The sequence below is a fragment of the Alosa alosa genome, chromosome 16, assembly GCF_017589495.1.
Source record: "Alosa alosa isolate M-15738 ecotype Scorff River chromosome 16, AALO_Geno_1.1, whole genome shotgun sequence".
NCBI classification, from domain to species: domain Eukaryota; kingdom Metazoa; phylum Chordata; class Actinopteri; order Clupeiformes; family Clupeidae; genus Alosa; species Alosa alosa.
Window position 1 is genome coordinate 3255436 of NC_063204.1, and position 21218 is coordinate 3276653.

Sequence of the window (21218 nt, forward strand, 5' to 3'; positions counted from 1 at the left end):
ACGGCTTCAAACTCTCATTTGGATGCTATGCTGACTGATACAATAAGGAGAATGTAATACTACCGTGGCTGCACGCCACAATCACCTCTTTAGAGGCATTCTCCAACATGCAAGGCAGTGCAAAAGACTCTCACATGGAAGCCCTGAACAAGAACATGAGGCCTTAGACCTGTTGGGAATTAAATGCCAATTCTTGCATGATGTTGCTTTAAAGACTTCAGCCCTCCTGGTCATTTGCCTTAACAAATGCAGGGGGACGCAGCCAGAACATCATGCATGAACGCTACAGTACAGTGTGAGAAGAGCTAAACTCTCCTCATTAAAACCAAACATGTCAGACTTGTTCTGTTCATGTGCATTGTTAGGAACTAATATGGCTGAAAATGAGTGGGGTGTGTGTGTGGGGTGTGTGTGTGTGTGTGGGGGGGGGGGGGGGAGGCCAGACGACTGGATATTTCTCACGGGGTCTTTGCCCATTCAAAGGCTGGTCACACCACGAGCGTGCAGCGCCAGCGGGCAGCAACACGGGCGGCCATGTTGATAATGAAGCAGCTTGTGTTGTCCTAAACCATCTGGAGCGCATGAGGCGAGCGGCGCTGTGGCTGCCCAGCGCAATTAACTGCCACGTCCTCTTGGACACCGTTTCCATGGCCGGCCGGTGGGGGATGGGGGGTGAGGGGGATGGGCGGGGGAACAGGCCGGCATCCTGGGTGAAGCCCATTCCATTGTCACAGCTAAATCGTAATTTCAGCCCACAACAAGTAAACTGGACTGGCATTCATCAAATAACCACAGGCAATGCAGGGGCTTTTCTTTACCTCTCTCTCTCTCTTTCTCTCTCTCTCTTTTTCTCTCTCTCTCCCTCTTTTCCTCTCTAAATGTGTGGGAGTTGAGAAACAGGCAGTTGAGAGAGGCTAGCCGTCCCACTTTTAAGCTCTTATAATCACACAAAAAAAACCCCCACAGCAATGTGTTCTAGAAGGAGCCCAGTCGCACGACCGGTGTCCTGACGAGTCGAGAGTGGGATCCGGACTCATCACCTCGCGAGGGTGTCACCGCTGTGGCGGTCATCTCTGACACACCTCACTTCCTGCTTCTCAAGGGTGTCACCGCTGTGGGGGTCATCTCTGACACACCTCACTTCCTGCTTCTCAACACCTGAAGACGGCAGCAGAAACGAGCCTGTTTGCTCCCCCGGGGTTTTCTCTGAGCGCAACGTTCATGTTTAAAAAAGGACCAGTCAGGAAGGCTCGAGTGTCTTGGACAAGTCCAGTCTATTACTCTGCACATACCACTGTGATGTGTGTTTGGGTCATTGTCCACACTCATACATTTTGTCTTTTAATTTGATTTATAACATCAACTCCTGTCCAGGGACAACAGATGTAAATTAGCCTTGTGGCTATAATCTGGCCCAGTTATATATTGTGCATTGTCCCTGTCAAATAAACGTAGAATAAAACCTAAAATAAACAAGTCACAGGAAAGAAAGCAATAAAGAATCTCCACGGCAACCACCAGCCTCAGCTTCCTCTTGCCTTCACCGCCTTGTATTGTGCGTCTAGCCGTGTCCAAGACAGGCCGCTTCTCGTGCGTCTGGCCGTACTCAAGACAGGCCGCTTCTCGTGCGTCTGGCCGTGCCCAAGACAGGCCGCTTCTCGTGCGTCTGGCCGTGCTCAAGACAGGCCGCTTCTCGTGCGTCTGGCCGTGCCCAAGACAGGCCGCTTCTGCTTCAAGGTGGGGAAGTGACACGACGCTGCCAGTGAAACATATGACAACATTATTGAGGGTAATGATGCTGTCGTATATATGCAAAACCTGGGATGCATGCCTCTGCTCCGCACCGCACCGCGTTCTAACGACAGGGCTGCAGAGCCGAGTGCCTCGTGCACTGCCTGGTCATTAACTCCCACGGACGCCCAGACACAAATCTCCACTCAAGGAACCATGACCAGAATTCTCATTACGTGAAATCATTACAAAATCCGCTCATTTATTGTCACCCTTTCAGAGCGTGCGTGGCACCTCCATGCTCCAGACATCAATCTATGGCATTGTATTGACACTGTTCTATATGAGACGTGTAGCACTGTAGTATCCACTGACTACATGTTTAGCTTTAAAAGCTATATGGTCAGTAACCAGCGAAGACGTTAACCTAGTGAATATTTCAGCTGCTGCTCAGTGTATTTATTCTGTCAACAGGAATGCTACTAAGAGAGCATGTACGGTTCTTTTCATTGAATGATATCCCTACCTCTGCCAAGCAAACATCCATCAGACCGAGGTTACTGCCAAAAAGCAATATCTGCAGTTGCATTGGGAAATTATTTAATTAGTTTTAAATTACATTGCATGTTTGCATGTTACAGTATGGTGCACATATTGCTTTGTTCTGATAGTAATAATGTTGTTGCTAGATACGTACGGCAGGTTTTCATTTTTAAGGTGATCTATTCAGTAGTCTTTTCATTGTTTGCTGGAGTTACACAGTGAGGAGGAAGTAGACATGCTCTGTAAATTCCCTTAGAGTAAATTAAAGATGCAGAAATACAGAAAATGTCTCATTGTCTGCAGTGCTTTCACAAGAAATTATGTTGAACATCTGAGTGAAATGAAACTAATCAACTAATTTCAAATTTTCAACACCCTTTCTATTGCTTTCTGAGTAATTACATGAATATACTCTGGTCTATATTCTACACAGCAGAGCTATTAACATAGTGAACTGAAATACAAAAATAATTATTAATAGTGTAATTTTGCGTTTGTTTGATATGAGGGCACAGAGCATCAGATAATATTAAAAATAATTTCTTTTGTTTCTTTTGTTTACAATCTCATTGAGATAAATTGGACACGTACAACATGAAGCGATGTCTCTACAGGCTCACACAGTGCTGATATCATGCCCGGGGTTAATTATTATTACAATGTTGATTATGTTGAAATGTTGAAAATGTATGACAGACAAATACTGTTTTCAATTAAAACATCAGGGGTAAAATAACCAATATTTAGATAATCAAAATAACTATTTGACTGAAAGGAGATATTGATCCCCAAGGGGAAATTCTTTATCACTATGGGGGGACCTAAGCAAATGACTTGTAGTGTAGACTTAATGAACTCTTTTTCCAACTTCAAAACAACCCCCCCCCCCCCCCCCCTTCTGAGCTACCTTTCCCCCGCCACCGTCACACCCGCCCGTTCACGCTCTGATTGGTGTGACAGCTCGTTTACCGCACAACAATTCATTCTCATTTCTGGGGAAAACGCTCTATCGCACTGATCTATGTCCTCTCAGGTTCATCATAATCACGCCACACAGTGATGACTTTTAAAGTGAAACAGATTAAAGGGCCCAGGAGACAGACATTAGGGGGACGGCATCAACATCAACAAGCACCTGACAGGACGCATGCACAGGAGATAAGGGCCACTGTGCTTTGATAGGAACACAATAGCTAAATAATTGCATTTCAGGTAAATAACTTTTTCAACACGATTAGCCTACAGTATAAGTATTCTGTTCAACAAAGATTACATGACATAACAGTGTAATATTGGGTTATTGGATTGGACATGACATAACATCTCAAGTGTAAGATTGGGTTATTGGTTAGGTTGGGTTAAGATTACATGACATAACATCTCAAGTGTTAAATTGGGTTATTGGATTGGATTGGACGATGATCAGTAAGAGAGAGCAGAATTGAGTTCCATAACTACTAATATCTTCAGAAGTTATTTAATCTCACTTAGAAAGGTTCTACCAAAGATCCTTGATTACTAGCTCCACTTTAACCCTCTCTGGTTCCACACTGTGTCCATTAGAATGTATTCCACAGTAATCTCTCCCCTCTCCTTCTCTGAGAGGGAGTTCTGTGCTCATTACTCATTTGTACCACTGACATTCTCTGAGAATCTCATAGTGGGTCTCTCGACTGTGTGACAAAGGAATCAACACCAGTTGCAACAACAGGAGATTAAAGAGGGTTGTCACCAAAGCCTGACATGATTGGCTATGACCCCCCTCCTCTGACATGATTGGCTATGACCCCCCTCCTCTGACATGATTGGCTATGACCCCTCTCCAGTCCACTCTCTGGTCAGTGAGTGCACCCTAAGGACCCCTCTCAGCCAAACCACCACTTGTTCCAGCGTCTCCTCTCTGGAAGATGCTACAGGTCCATATGCACTAAAACCAAACGTTTCAAAAATAGCTTCTTCCCTTCAGCAATCAGACTCCTAAACACTACAAAATTGTATTATTGACAATTGTATTTATTTATTATCTATTGTTGTTGTTTTGTTTTGTTTGTTTTTCTTTATTGTAACAATTACCTCTTCCTGTAACAATTACCACTGAAGTATATCTATCTGAAAAACACAAAAAAGGCATTGTGAGGGGCTGCAAGCTCAGGATGCTGATATGGAATGACTGCTTACAGTCTACCGTCATATCATAGTTTTAAAATACAGAAAATAATTTGATTTCCACAACATGATACACACTCATTTCCACATCTGCTTCCCTGACACAAGATCACAACAGTTGTGTGCTCACTACCTCCACACACACACACACACACACACATAACACACACACACACACACACACACACACACACACACACACACACACACACACACACACACACACACACACACTGGGAATAAGGATCCCACAATGCACTGTAATACGCTGCCTTGCTGTATCAGTGTCAGGCGGAGGCCTGTGTGTTGCTAACCAGTGTGGAAAGCAGCTAATTCGCTCATAAAATATACAATCGAAATACAAATGGAGCGGCCATCCCAGGAGCAGGGAGCGCAGTAAACAAACGTCAGCCTCCATGGGCGGCCAGCGGGACAGGAACCGGAGTCGACAGCCGTGTCGCACCGTCCGACGTCTCGTCCCCCCCGCTGTTCAAGGCAGCCAACTAATGGGGGTCACGCTAGACGAGGCCTGCGGCGCCCTCGGCAAGCGCGTGGCAAGAATTGGGGTGCTGGGATAATGACCCAACTGGACCCATCTGCCATCAGAGAGGGATGAAGTCGCCGAATTACAACAATTACAGCGCCGGTTCTCAGTTACCAAACCTAATGTACCTCGGACACGATTTACTTTAACACTCAGTTTGGCCGATGCGCACTGACCCTCCACTAGACAACTGATGAAACCTGACAGTCAATTTATAAAGCATATTTTTGGAACTAGTCATTTTATTTCACCTTGTTCCCTCCTTCATGTGGGGCTAGGCAGCATTTTAATTGGGCTTTCCTCCACCCGTCTCTTTCTCACGTTTCGGGTAAACAGTTTAATAGGACACTGCAGTCTGCAGTCTGCATGGCGTTGACAAGCCACATCCCCTAGGAGGTTAATTGCCCCGATGCAGTCTAACGCACTAATACCCAGCTATTGAACATATGCTCAATCAATCAAGAGCAGACATGACAGTTCACAAAACGCTTCCGCCTTAATTGCCAACAGTCGCTGGGCACCACTCTACCATTCCCAACAGCTATTCCCAAAGAGGATTCCCATTACACTCTCGAGAGGAGAATGTGGACCAAAGAGCGCTCGAAAAACTAACGAACAGCTTTAAAATAATTAAAAGACTGAGCTGCAAAAAAAAAAAAAAAAAAAAAAATCCGACTAAATTCCTCTGAGAGGATCATGGGCTTTCGGGTGACAAAGTGCAAAACTGAGCGGGAACATAACGAGGACACAATGTTTGGGGAAAAAGGCGTTGAGTCCACTCCAAATCTCTCTCTGATCGCTGAGGGCATTAGGCACAGTATCCCAACATAGTGGTCCTAGCAGAATTACAGGCCTCGTCCTCGGATGAAGAGTGAGCTGCCCACAGCAGAGCGGAGGATGAACATGTTAATGAGGCGGGTGGACATCACAAACGCAGCTCCGCAGTACGTTTCCTGACTTATGACTAATTATGGCTCCGGGAGGAAAGTCAATAAAACGCCACGCCGGCAACATTAGCCCAACGATTCCGCACAGATTAATTGCATTATTACTTGCCATGCTTACAGCCTTGTCAATTGGGAAGTTTAAATGATTAAGAACCTTAATTTCAAAAACAAATGGGTGTCCTCCACCACCGGATATGTGCGTTTGAAAAGTTATGTCCCGCTGAACGCTAAAGTAAATAAAACGATGGCCTACGCATAGCTCTGGTGGCATCACCTAATGGAAGAATTGATTATTGAACCCCAATGATGGCCTACGCATTGCTCTGGTGGCATTACCTAATGGAAGAATTGATTATTGAACCCCAAGATTTAAAGTATTCAATGTAATATAAATAGATTACATGCAGAGCAGCAGGCGAGCAAGAAAACACTGATTCTAAACGCTGCAACATTCAGAGGATAGCCTTCTTAAGGGTCAATAGATCTCCGCTGTAGAGGATGTGATGTGGAGGAGGCTGCAACATACAGTACAGAGGATGGCCTTCTTAAGGGTCAATAATAGATCTCCGCTGTACGGTGTGATTTAGAGGAAGGTAGATTTGAAAACAGCCCAGGGCAACTGCTGACTCCTGGATTAAGTAAATGAAATGATTATGGCCATGGGAAACACACACAATCAATGATGGTAAACGTGACGTAATAAACCAGAGACAGAAGGGCTAGTGTTGGACACAAACGTGAGGTAATTAACCAGAGACAATAGGGCTAGTGTTGGACACAAACGTGAGGTAATTAACCAGAGACAATAGGGCTAGTGTTGGACACAAACGTGAGGTAATTAACCAGAGACAGGAGGGCTAGTGTTGGACACAAACGTGAGGTAATAAACCAGAGACAATAGGGCTAGTGTTGGACACAAACGTGAGGTAATTAACCAGAGACAGGAGGGCTAGTGTTGGACACAAACGTGAGGTAATTAACCAGAGACAATAGGGCTAGTGTTGGACACAAACGTGAGGTAATTAACCAGAGACAATAGGGCTAGTGTTGGACACAAACGTGAGGTAATTAACCAGAGACAATAGGGCTAGTGTTGGACACAAACGTGACGTAATTAACCAGAGACAATAGGGCTGGTGTTGGACACAAACGTGATGAAAATGTGAGAAAACTCAACACACTACTGCTGGCGTCTCCTCAGTCATATCTACCCAAAGCCACATGTGCTGAGCTACTGATCTCAGTACAGACACTGACATTTCTGTCTGGCTTGTGATCATCTCCTATCAGCTGCACCAGAGGAACACTTAGACAACTTCCCTTGTCTCTCTACATTTGTTATACAACATACACAACATCAGCTGCACAAATTCTTCATGCCATAATATGAATGTGTCGTAAACACGTCTTCAAACGAAACAAGCCACTTATATGAATGTGGCATAAGCACGTCTTCAAACGAAGTGACAGCATCTGTGCCACACTCAGCTCCAAGGGCACAACGTAGCCGATTCCAGCGGTCATTTCCTGACCCCCCTCTCTCCAACTCGCTTCCTGTCACACTTCCTTTTATCTTCATGAAGACAAAAGGCCAAATAAAGATGCAAAATAATCCTGCTGCCATTCTCACCTGGAGTGTTGAGGAGGCGGGAGGTGCGGCAGGCGTACGCCACATGCTGCTCACAGTACTCGGCGCTGTCCGTGATGGCCGTCACCTGCTCCATCGAGGCGCTGTAGTTGAGCTGCAGGACAGTGCGCCTCTCACGGCTAGAGCCGGTGACCGACGTCTGGGGCGGGAGGTTGTTCATCACCGTCGTCCACACCTTGTCCTCTGGCAGGGCCGAAGCGGACACATCAAAAATAAATGCTATGCAGCTGATCACAGCCAAAGACAAAGACAGCTGGTCATGTGAGGATGTCGCGGGGTCATTTTTAGGATGAAATGAAACAGAGAACTGATATGAACTTTGCGTTTAACTGAGTGCTGGTGGTGGATATCGGTACTGAGTCATGTTGACTGATATGCCATAAAGCTGATCAGCAGGTGAAGAATAATCTAAAAGCAGCTGAGTTTGTTGCTCCTATCTCTATGGCTACTCCACGTCTATGGCTACTCCATCTCTATGGCTACTCCATGTATATGGCTACTCCATCTCTATGGCTACTCCACGTCTATGGCTACTCCATCTCTATGGATAATCATGGCTACTCCATCTCTATGGCTACTCTAACAGACCCATTTACATGAGTTCATACTGTGTCCTTAAGGTGAGCCAGGCAGTGTTGTTGCTTGACCTGTTTTTCCAAAAACCTGACCAATTCTTTTAGAAAAAGATTATCTTGGCAAACCTTTTCTTACATAAAAAAAACACAAAAACATTGCCAGCACTCAAGCAGTCAGTGGACGAGAGGCGAAATCAGAGTGTCGACTGACCAGAGTCACCCCTCTAGATACAGTAGAACCAGAATCACCCCTCTAGAAGTGACCACAGTAATTTCACACGACTGTGTCCAATTTCAACACCAAATGCTGCTTCTCTGTATATCCTGACTTTCAATATCCGTTATGTAAACAGATATGATATTTGCTCCCAAAATGTCAGGGTTGCTGAGGGTCCTGTGTGCTTTTCTGCGGCGAGGTCCAACTGCAATTTGTAGCCAGACGCCCACTGCATGGTCCAGCCATCTGGATGCTCTGATTAGCAGCATTAAGGGGCCCCTTTCTGCACAGTGAGGGGATTTCACGGACACACTGGAGGCAGAGGTCTCTGCCTGAGAAGGACGATACCGGACCCAGTTTATGTGGTCGGAGAGTCTCCAATGCGCCATAAAATAGCCCCTCTTTTTCCCTTTCATTTTAGGGGAAGGGGGGTGGTCCACCTGGGCTGTTTATGGACACTGCATCACTCTGTGGTGGTGATGTGTTAAGGCGGCAGGTTGGCCCAGAGCTAAACATACTTGGATGTGTGAGTGAATGCAGAAGCCTGAGAGGGAGATCTTTGGGATATATCTTGTGGTTCAATACATTCAATAGGCTTTAGAGCATGCTGGTGAACATAAACTAGGAGACACACCATCAAATGTAATTCAGACATCTTCTCTTTTCCCCCAGAAGCACCAGTTTCAAAGCAGCCTTCTGCAGAGTGCATTAATGTTTGATACTCCAACAGCACACACACCCCAGAGACACATTCCCCTCCAGCCACACCACAATCTGACCACCACCTGGCTAGTTCACCTGGACTCTCCAATCGTCAGTCTTTGTCTAATCAAATGCTGCACAGATGCAGTTAGTTACCGGTCATGTTGCAGATCACTTTGAAGGGTCCGAGTGATCCACTTCCGTCCGGATCGATCCAGTAGGCATCTGACGTCTTTCCCAGATGTTTGTAGGCCTCGCAAGACTGCTCATACACAGCTGGAGAGAAAGAACACAAGGAAAACAGGAATGTCAGTTCAGAATTGAGACATCCATAACCATCACGCTCATACTGTTTACAACAACAGATTCTGTTCTACAGTACATCCTTGCTCAGTGGCACAGCGGTGGTAGCTGGGACTCCAACCCACAACTTCTCTGGTGACTGCTTGCTAGGCTGGCTCCTTGACCACTACACTACTCTCTTTTCTCTGGTGACTGCTTGCTAGCCTGGCTCCTTGACCATTACACTACTCTCTTTTCTCTGGTGACTGCTTGCTAGCCTGGCTCCTTGACCACTACACTACTCTCTTTTCACAGTAGAGGTGTTCTTCATGACCCAAAAGCTCTCTACACACGCAGGGAGCCTCAGCATTGGTCAGGGAGTGACAGGATGGAACCGCAGCATTGGTCAGAGTGCGACAGGATGGAACCGCAGCATGACGTGGGGTGTTCCAAGGGGAACGTCCAATATGTGCGATTGTGCAGCAGATTGTGCCGTATTGACAGCAATACGGGTACTTTTTTATCGAAGACAATGTATTTATGGAGTTCACTTTAATATGGGAATAAGGACAGCTTCTTAAAGGTCAGGCCAGGCATTGTAATCCAATACTCATGTTAAATAGTATTCCTTTAGAGTAGTCATACAACCCTTTGCTTCACAGGCATGAAAGAGAGGGATGCAATTCAACTGCTTTCAATTATCCACAACCATTTGTCAGAATCACAAAATAAAGGTTAAAAATAAATCAGCAAAAGGTTTATACTAAAAGAATGGCTCCGCCCCACAGCGCCAACACTTCCTGTGAACGTGTCAAACAGCAACACTTTCGCAGCCAAATCCCCTGAGCTACCACATGACGACTCTTTGACAGACTCCTGATTCCCCCGAAACGTTTCCTATTTAGATAACTGCCACTAAATGACTCAATTCACAGAGAATACAACAGAGCTCTGTCTAGCAGCGACTCGGTGTGTGTGAAAGCACGCAGGACACAGGCCGCATGTGAGTGTGTGAGTGTGTGAAAGCACGCAGGACACAGGCCGCATGTGAGTGTGTGAGTGTGTGAAAGCACGCAGGACACAGGCCGCATGTGAGTGTGTGAGTGTGTGAAAGCACGCAGGACACAGGTCTCATGTGAGTGTGTGAAAGCATGCAGGAGGACACAGGCCTCATGTGAGTGTGTGAAAGCACGCAGGACACAGGCCTCATGTGAGTGTGTGAGTGTGTGAGTGTGTGAAAGCACGCAGGAGGACACAGGCCTCATGTGAGTGTGTGAGTGTGTGAGTGTGTGAAAGCACGCAGGAGGACACAGGCCTCATGCGAGTGTGTGAAAGCATGCAGGCCTCATGTGAGTGTGTGAAAGCATGCAGGACACAGGCCTCATGTGAGTGTGTGAGTGTGTGAGTGTGTGAAAGTGAAGTTTATTTTCTAGTGTCTGGCAAGATATTGCAGTTCACCATGATCAGCTGAAAAATATAAAATTATAGCTTTGTCACCTGTGAAACAATAGCTATTCCACACAATGCCACAACAAGCCATGAATATCAACAATCAAAAGGGTTTGTTGATAAATTATTGATGTTTTCAATCTTGAACAGAGATATCACTCAGAATAACAAATGTATCAAGTTTACTTTATACCTGTGCCCAAGTAGCTCTCCCCCCGGTGATACACACACACACATACATACACACACACACACACACATACATACACACACACACACACAAACACACACACACACACACATAGTTACACACACAATCACACACACATACATATACACACACACACACACACACACATAGTTACACACACAATCACACACACATACATACACACATACATACACACACACATACATACACACACACACACACACATACACACACACACACACACACACACACACACACACACATAGTTACACACACAATCACACACACATACATACACACACACACACACACACACACACACACACACACACACACACACATAGTTACACACACAATCACACACACATACATACACACATACACACACACACACACACACACACACATACACACATAGTTACACACACAATCACACACACAATTACACACACAATTACACACACACACAATTACACACACACACAATTACACACAAACACACACACACATATAATTACACACACAATCACACACACACACACACACACACACACACACACACACAATCACACACACAATTACACACAATTTACACACACACACAATTACACACAAACACAAACACACACACACACACACACACATAATTACACACACAATCACACACACAATCACACACAAACACACACATAATTACACACACAATCACACACACGCACACACACACACACACACACAGTTACACACACAATCACACACACACACACAATTACACACACAATCACACACACAATCACACACACACACACACACATAATTACACACACAATCACACACACAATCACACACACACACACTTACAAGTGTGGCAGGTGGCTCCAACGTATCCTGTTCCGTCACATGTGCAGCTGAAGCTGTCCCAGGTCTGTGTACACCTGCCTCCATGCTCACAGTGGTTTGGCATACACCTGGCAAGACAGCAACATCAGTCAGATCAATCAGTATAGCATACACCTGGCTAGGGATGTAACGGTATGAAAATTTAACCTCACGGTTATAGTGATCAAAATTATCACGGTTTTCGGTATTATCACAGTATTTCTAAAAGTGTGTTCAATATGTTCAGAAAGCATTGATAGGCCTACACAAGCTGAAATAGTTTCAAAAAGTGTCCCGTTCACTTTTTTCTTCATGCTTAATTGGCTATGTGCTTATAGCTTCAAGCGTTCAAAATAAAACTTTAGGCTACTGTATTCTCCTGATAACGTGACTGGAATGGATTTAATGTGGACGCAAACATAAAAAGACGCAGAGTGGCTACATGATACAGTGCACATTTTGCGGTGAAAATGTTCCGCCTTTTAAAATCAGATGTAGCCTAATCCGAAGTGTACAGTAGTTAAAACCATCAATTAAGCAACAGAATCAGTAGGGTACCAGTTCTGTTTCATTGTACCAGGCCTACTGTATGTCAAAAGCAGACTCGGATGAAGCTGGAAAAAATTAAACACACAGTTTCCACACCGCGGTAATCAACCGTGATAATTATGATATTTGAAAAGAAAACGGTAATTGTTATCGTCAACATTTTTATCGCGGTTTACCATTATACCGGTAATCGTTACATCCCTAAAGTCAGATCAATCAGTATAGCATACACCTGGCAAGACAGCAACATCAATCAGATCAATCAGTATAGTAGTATGGCAATACAGCAACATCAATCAGATCAATCAGTATAGCATACGTCTGGCAATCAAATCAATCAGTATAGCATACAACTGGCAATCAGATCAATCAGTATAGCATACACCTGGCAATCAGATCAATCAGTATAGCATACACCTGGCCATCAGATCAATCAGTATAGTAGTATGGCAATACAGCAACATCAATTAAATCAATCAGTATAGTAGTATGGCAATATAGCAAGACTGGGCCGGCCGTGGGCAATCAATCAGATCAATCAGTGTAGCAGTATGGCAATATAGCACTGCTGTTCTTCATGTTCATCAATTCAAATGATCTTCTATGTTCACACTATTCAATCATTAGCAGTATGTACAATACAAATGCCATTCTGAAATTGAATTGCATCTTGAGGCAATCAGGCAAGATTTCTGTCTTGGTGCATATGAGCTTGATAATGAAGATATGGCATTCCATTAGCTTTCACAGGTCCACAAAATAACAAGAAAGTGTGATTGACAATGGAACGTTCCTCAGAGATATCAAATCAAGGATTGTTTCTGATAAAACTTTGTCCAACTCACACTAAGGGGATGTAAGCGTTCAATAATAGCACTTGCCAGAATGTGTCACAGTTTGCTCTCTATCCTTTTTCTGAGTGTGATTTTGTCAAGTGGTGACAAGTCTTTGTATCTTCAAGCAATGACAATAAGGCTATATAAATAGATACAAATGTTAGCGTCTCATCAAATAACCTTCACATCTCTGCTTGAATTTAAAATCTGAGAATACTATGTGAGATAAATGCTCACACAGAGATCGGTGCTCTCGAACTACAAAGCGAGAGAGAGGAAGAACAATGAGTGTGTAATTCCCATAACGTATTCACAATAGAGATTAAGAGTTTTACGCCATACAGCTCTCCCATACCTATAACCTTTATCTGGGCCTTCAGTGAATTCTTCATTAAAGCTCAAGTTAATGCAATTTTGACTTCACTGGAACACCACCAACCCCCCCAATGATTCGTATTTGGCTACAGCCTTCTTCAAAGGTGTGATAAATTAGCAGAAGGATCAAAAGGAATGTGTGAGGGGTGGAGGAGTGTTCTGTTAAAGTTCTCCTCCGTAAAAGAGAAAAAGATTTTCCAGTTGCTGCCATTACACTCTTACCTATTTCAAATCAATTACTACTGTCCACCTTCCCGTGGTCTGAAATCAAATGATCGGACCCACCCCATGGTGATTATACTTGTAAAGGACTTTGTCCCAGTGGAATATTACCAGAGCGGATCTCCAGAGAGACTGTTAGCATGTGGACTTGTCCACTCCAGAGAGACTGTTAGCGTGTGGACTTGTCCACTCCACTCTCTCTGACGTGGTCGTCCTGGCTGTCCACCCTTCTGTGACGTTTCACACTAATTACGTTTCTGGGCTCACTGTCCATCTGTGTCTGAATATGTGTGGCAAACTATTTACACTGATGGACTTGCACTGAATGAGTAACTCCACCCTACTATGCGTAACTCCACCCTACTATGAGTAACTCCATCCTACTATAAGTAACTCCACCCTATTGATTGACTTGCACTGCATGAGTAACTCCAACCTACTATGACTAACTCCATCCTACTATGAGTAACTCCATCCTATTGATTGACTTGAACTGCATGAGTAACTCCATACGGGGTGGTACCGACGGCTCAAGCGCTTCTGCTGTGTGGGCGTCTTCAAATGGCGCACACAGTTAAACACAACGAGCAGAGGTGGCGATCGAGATGCTCTTATGGTTGCAGTCGTCCCTAAAGGACCCAATGAGTCACTGCGGTTTTAATATTTTCTGATTCAGCCCACTATTTATCATCTTCAGGCGCAGAGGAAAGGCAGTATATTCTAATAAGGCAACATTCACCAACCACGACTGTTGGAAGACGAAACGTTCTGTTTAAGACTAATGGTCTGGACCAAAGGCTCCTACTTTACAACCCCCCACCCCACCCCCCCCCCCCGTGCTTCCAGACATTTTCCAGCCGTATCCATGAACCCAAACAGCACAGCGTCGGGGAGCACACACCGGAGCGCCCGATCCAGAGTCTGTAAGCGCGCTGGAGCTCGACTGACAGGCCAGGGCAATCCAGCCCGTCTCGGCCGAGCTAAGGGAGAAATGCTAAAATTAGCATGGCATTCATATGGAGGAGGAGAGGGCAAGGGGCGACAGCAGCCTCTGCATTCAGAGCAGAGTGAGAGGAGCGGAAGGAAATGTATGATTGAGAGCGAGGGACCCGAGACCACGGCCTCGTCTCTTCTCCCTGTTTACACCGCAGGGCCTTGCTTTGGTAACAGGAAGTGACAGTTATATAATGCAGCTATTACGGACAATGAGACAAAAAGAATGAAAGAAAGAAGGAAAGAAAGAAAGAAAGAAGGAAAGAAAGAAAGAAAGAAGGAAAAAAGAAAAAAAAAAAAAGAAAGAAGGAAAGAAAGAAAGAAAGAAAGAAAACAAAATTAAAAAAAAAAAAAAAAAAAGGGCCGTAATGGCTTAGAAAGCCAGCAGCTGATTATCTCTTGCAAAGAGATGACACCGTATAACCTGTGTTTCCTGGGAGATGGGCATGATGGCTCTCTTAAATCTTACGGTTGGTTGTCGTGTCATGCCTCACATCACGCTTATTCATGAAACGTCAGATTAAGAGAAATCCAGTTTCAGCCCACTTCTAATGCACATTAAAAAACAGCTGAGAGTGACGTGCCGGAAAATGGCAGGTCTTCTAACAGGAGCTAAAGGGCAGCCAATGTGCAAGAGGTGTATTAGAAAGCTGAGCTTTAGTGAGGGCTGATGGGTGCTGATGGGCTCAGGGAGGGATGCAGGGCACAGCTAAGTTCAAGCCTCGGGAGAGCTGAGGCAGGCCCTATTCTTTACACATATTGTGTTGTACACCCAGACACATCGAATGAACGAGCTGGATTACAACATCAACATGATGAATGCTAACACAAAATCGATACAACAGTGACTGAGCATTCTCCTTCCAGCGCTCTGTAATGAGGACCTCGGAACTCCAGAGGGAACATCATTAGAATATCAGCGACGGGCAGAGGGAAATTCTAGAATCCTCGCCTCACCTTAATTACAGTAACGGAACCATTGTGAATTAAGGACAGAAATAGCTGCACTCTCAGAACAATCCAATCGGAGACACACCATTTCACTGAATAACAGCAGGATGGAAAGAGATCTCCCTTTCAGACCAAACAGGAAAAGAAGTAGACAAGACTAAAACAAAGACCTGCAGTTAGCATAAAATGAAGTGCAGCAAAATGGCACATTGCATATTCTGTGACTCATCAACGCAAATGTCTATTGTCCTAACGAGAATGTCTCACGCGGGCATGTCTTCACATTGCACAACACAAACAAGTGCGATGATCAGAGACCATTAGGATATTTTCAGTATCAAATGGATGTTTCTATCTAGGGACCAGCTATTTCCACATCTAAAGTCTCATCAGAAGTTATTTAACACGCTGACGCAAATCAAAGTGGCTGCTCTGAACTAGCCTGCAGATGTGCCTTGATGATTGCAAATTACAACAATGGAATTATACTATCAACTAATGAAGGATTTAATTGAACTAGGAGGAGGTCAGGTAGATATTGAATTACTTAAGAGATTATCTGATTAGTCATTATTAAATGCCAGCTGTTGCTTAACTATTGCTTTGCCTTGACATACAAGCCGAGTATTTTTTCTCATCATTTCATAATGGTACGTCTCTAAAAATGTATTAGGTGGAAACAACCGTACACACCTACTATAAAACCAGCATCCATCCATAGAGAAAAAAATCTCCCTCTACATTTCTCCGGGACAACAACATGAAATTAAACTAAAAGTGGGTTTAAATATTCTGAGAAGGCTTCTGAGAATTCTATGGACCAAACTTCCTCTGTGGGGGTAAAGGAAAGGTCTTACGTTTAGGAAGTTAAGAAGAAATATATGTGATTTAACTGATACCTATGACACAGTAATAAAAGCACATCCAGGTCTCCTGAGCTATTAAAGATCCGTCTTCAAGAACTCATTTCTCCTGTGGTCAGGTAAGCATAACAATATTAAATTTATGAGGACAAACAGCCCTCCTTTTAACTGTGTTCTATCAATCTGAGGACCATCTGGCTATGAGGCTAGTAACTGTCAAAAGTAAAAAATTCCTTTGTTCAGTTCAAAAACATGCAAAACCCAAAACTCAACCTTTTCTATTTACATAAGCACATGTTCTTGCACATTGTTTCCATGGATGCATGAGAACACAGAATGAGAGATGAGGAAGAGGATGCATGAGAACACAGAATGAGAGATGAGGAAGAGGGCATGAGAACACAGAATGAGAGATGAGGAAGAGGGCGGAAGGAGAAAAGATCATCGATCAGAATTCTGAATTGGAACCTGAGAATGCAGACTGGGTTCCCAGAACAGAGAGCAGCGTAGCGTCAACGTGCAGGCCATGTGGAGTGTGGGCTGTGCCAGGGGGGACAACACGGACTTGACTGCTGAATGCTCCTCCATGTGCCTTGGACTCTCACGATGGCAACATGTCCAAAATACTTTTCAGGTGCTTCACTCTGTTGCACAAATAATGTGTGTAATATCTAACAACTTGCATAGAACTATTATAGGCATGCGTTTAGAGGATCTCATGTATTATGATTTGTGCCTTAATTTAATTCTAGTGGAGAATTTTCATGAAAATACATGTCAGAGTGCCACACATGTGACAGGTCTAGTTTTAGTCTAGTTCTACAGTTCCAGCATAGCTGTGTCCTCTGAAATCTGTAATCATTCAGATGAGGCTAGAGATTTGAACTATTTCAGTCTTTCAGTATTTCTAGCATTCAAAGCAACTGATCGTGCCTGTGTGCCATTTAAACAGCGCATCATCACAGACAGACACACACAAGCACAACCAGCGCATAGCTAATCGATCTGCAGATAAGAACAATGAGCACGCCTTGTTCTCTGATTATGAATTGAATATATGCAGCGATGATATTGCCTATTCAAATGAGTTGGGGTGTTGTGTGTGCCAAATGGATTTAGCACATATCTGAGCATCAGCACTGTGGAGGGGAGGGAGAGAGTGTGTGTGTGTGAAAGCATGAGATAGAGACAGTGTGTGTGTGTGTGTGAGTGAGAGAGAGAAAGAGAGAGAAAGAGAGGGAGAGATAGTGAGAGAGAAAGAGTGTGTATGAGAAAGAGCATGAGATAGAGACAGTGTGTGTGTGTGTGTGTGTGTGTGTGTGTGTGTGTGAGAGAGAGAGAGAGAGAGAAAGAGAGAGAGAAAGAGAGGAAGAGAAAGAAAGAGGGAGAGATAGAGAGGGCCTCAGTGAGGACACACAGGATGAGTACTGTAATTCTGCCTGTTTGGCACAAGTTTTACTGGTATTACTCCAACCAGATGCTCCATGTGATCACCACAAAAGCTGCCCAGTGCCCACCTCCCTACAAGGCCTCTCCTTTGTTGATATGGACGACAGCAGCAACAGTGGGAGGCAGTGAGGTCTCTACATCCCATAATATCAATCCCACTCTGAAGAAGCATAATTTTGTGAAAGCTAATGCAACACAAGGCATACACACAAACACAAAATAAAATCCAGGTGTACATGTAGGCACACCAAAAATGGTGCTTGTTCAAAAAAAAAAAAAAGCCCTGCAGCGCATAGTGAACACAGCTGGAAGGATTATTGGTGCTTCACTCCCCTCCCTGAAGGACATTTACACCACCCACCTCACCCGCAAGGTGACCACAATTGTAAGTGATGCAAGTCACCCCGCTCACAATTTGTTTGATCTACTGCCCTCTGGGAAGAGGTACAGAAGCCTGCGCTCCCGCACCACCAGACTCACCAAGAGCTTCATACACCAGGCTGTTAGGATGCTGAACTCTCTCCCCCCTCCACCCTCAGCTACATAACATCCTGGACTTTGGACCCACAATGGCTGCCTTGCACTACTCCACTTGCACTACTCCACTTGTATACTTGCACACTTTGCACAATTTGCAACTTGTTGTTGTTGTCCTGTTGTCCTGAAAACACAACACTTCTGCTGCTCTTTCTTGCACCACTATGCCACTTGCTTACTTAGGTCAAACAGAACTACCTCAGCCATTTATTGACCTGACTTTGCACTATTATATTGACTGTCTATGCACAATTGCACAATTTCAACCCAATTTTGCTGCTCTTATTTCTTCATTGTATGTGCCTTCTTATTTACTTTTTATTGTTTACTTGAATGTTATGTTTGTCTGTGGACTTAAATTGGTAAAATATGTCTTGTCTTCAATATATATAGTGAGAAACGTAATTTCGATCTCTTTGTATGTCTGGGCATGTGAAGAAATTGACAATAAAGCAGACTTTGACTTTGACTTTGATCTGTGGAATGGGCTGCTAATTAAAATATTAATTAAAATATTAATTAAAATATGTCAAAACAAAAACTGTCCATCAAACTGCACACCCAAAGGGGTTCTTTTTTAATTCTGACAAGAAAAAACGAAAGCTCTATGATACCTGTCGATGATGGCGCACATGTCCAGGCTGACGTTCTCGAACGTTCCCGTCCTGCCCTGCTCCACGGCGTGCAGGTCAGCCAGCTGGTCATCCACGTGGATCAGCTGCATGCAGCCCTGGAAGGCCCGCTGAGTAGGGGACACGTCGGTGCGCTGGAAGTAGCCTGCCAGACACAGAGACAAGAAACAGGAAACAGTCGTTAGAAAAAATGCATCTGATATGGCTGTGCTCGCTGCAAGGGAGATCTATAGGCTCAATTTCACCGCTTGGCATCGATCTCCAGCTCCATATCACAGCATTGTGGAACTGAGGATAATGATCTGAAGGTTTTGATGGAATAGCTTCGACTTTCGCCAAATTTCACTGGTGTGCTTTTATCAACCAACCCCTAGTAACACACACAGAGAGCACGCATGTAGAGCATGGCCACGGGTTTCTGGACAAGAGAGAAAGAGAAAGGGGGGGGGTGTTTTTGTGTGATATTGTGTTGCACGGAAGCACATCTGTGCACGGTTCATTAGAGATATTTACCCATGTGGGTATGTTCCACTGGCAAGGGGCTCTCTGTGCCAGACAGGATATGAAGAATCTAAGCCCTGCAGAGAGTGTAAATCCAGCGGGCTCAACATGCTTACTCCAGGGTAAACAAAACATCCTCGCGCGCAGCTTGCCGCCAGGCCTTCAACACAAAACTCTGTGGGGTAGCGCTCCAACCCTCTGGACATTAATAAGCAGGCAGGAGCATCTGGAGAAATCCCATCTATTTGCGCCCTCACTGAATCCGTCTCCGGGAAAAGGATCCGCGCACGAGGAAGGAAAAGAAGGGGCGGAGTGTGGAAAGTTCCGCAAGTTTGCTGGACCATCTGTCTCCTCCGCCACACACCTGCCCTCCTGACAGTCGCCAGGAACCGCCTCCCGCCAAGGAGGCGAGAGGGAGACGAAGAAAGAAAGAGAGAGACAGAGAAAGAGAAAGAGAGAGAGACTGAGAGAGAGAAAAAGAGAGAGAGACTGAGAGAAAGAGAAAGAGAGACTGAGAGAGAGAAAAAGAGAGAGACTGAGAGAAAGAGAAAGAGAGAGAGACTGAGAGAAAGAGAGAGAGAGAGACTGAGAGAGAGAAAGAGAGAGAGACTGAGAGAGAGAAAAAAGAGAGAGACTGACAGAAAGAGAAAGAGAGAGAGACAGAGAGAGAAAAAGACAGAGACTGAGAGAAAGAGAAAGAGAGAGAGACTGAGAGAGAGATAAAGAGAAAGACACATGCACATTCACCAGTTTGTTTGTTAATCTTGGATTCATATCTGTTTGCCATGTACTGTATTCAAAGAATTCTCTATGTAAATGTGTCTAAATGTTCTGCTTTGGCAATGCAAAAATAGTTGTCATGCTAATAAAGCTCACTTGAATTGAATTGAATTGAATGAGAGAGAGAGAGAGGGAGGTAGAGTTAAGTCAGGCAGCTAGAGAGAGAAAGACAAGAGAGTTAGAGAGAGGTATAGAGAGACGGGGGTATAGTTGTCAGTCAGCTAGAGAGATAAAGAAAGAGAGAGAGAGACAGAGAGTGAGAGAATGAGACAGATAACTACAGAGACACAGACACAGGAGGAAGGAGAGAGAGAAGAAAAGAGAGAGAGAGAAGGAGGACAAGAGAGATCAGAGAGTCCCATTGGAAGGAACTCTGATGGCACATATTGTGCACCCCCCCAAAAATAAGCCAGCATCTGCCGGACCTGTGCTAGGAGCTGAAAGGCTGCCAGGCTGAGGGCCTGCACCTGGGAGGGCTTCACAGCCAACGGTGATCAATAAGGAGAGACAGCCGACAGCTTTTCGCTCGCCGCGTCTGGGTGCAGCTCACGGGAAAGTGCTTTTGTCGCTATCCGTCTTCTTAATTAATTGAGCTATGCAACTCTTCCGACATCAGAACATGCGACGCCGTGACAG

General features: G+C 44.6%; 1 protein-coding gene across 2 annotated transcripts in view; it reads right to left on the reverse strand.

The window, feature by feature from the left end:
- The window catches only part of cntnap2a (contactin associated protein 2a), a 369048-nt gene that overhangs the window by 144892 nt on the left and 202938 nt on the right, over positions 1-21218 (reverse strand). For both annotated transcript variants that reach the window (XM_048266216.1, XM_048266215.1), the window contains exons 10-13: positions 19284-19446; positions 11877-11983; positions 9230-9349; positions 7562-7762 (exon numbers count right to left, since the gene is read on the reverse strand). In XM_048266216.1, the coding sequence (XP_048122173.1) occupies positions 7562-7762; positions 9230-9349; positions 11877-11983; positions 19284-19446 (591 nt within the window). The remainder of the gene's footprint in view (positions 1-7561; positions 7763-9229; positions 9350-11876; positions 11984-19283; positions 19447-21218) is intronic.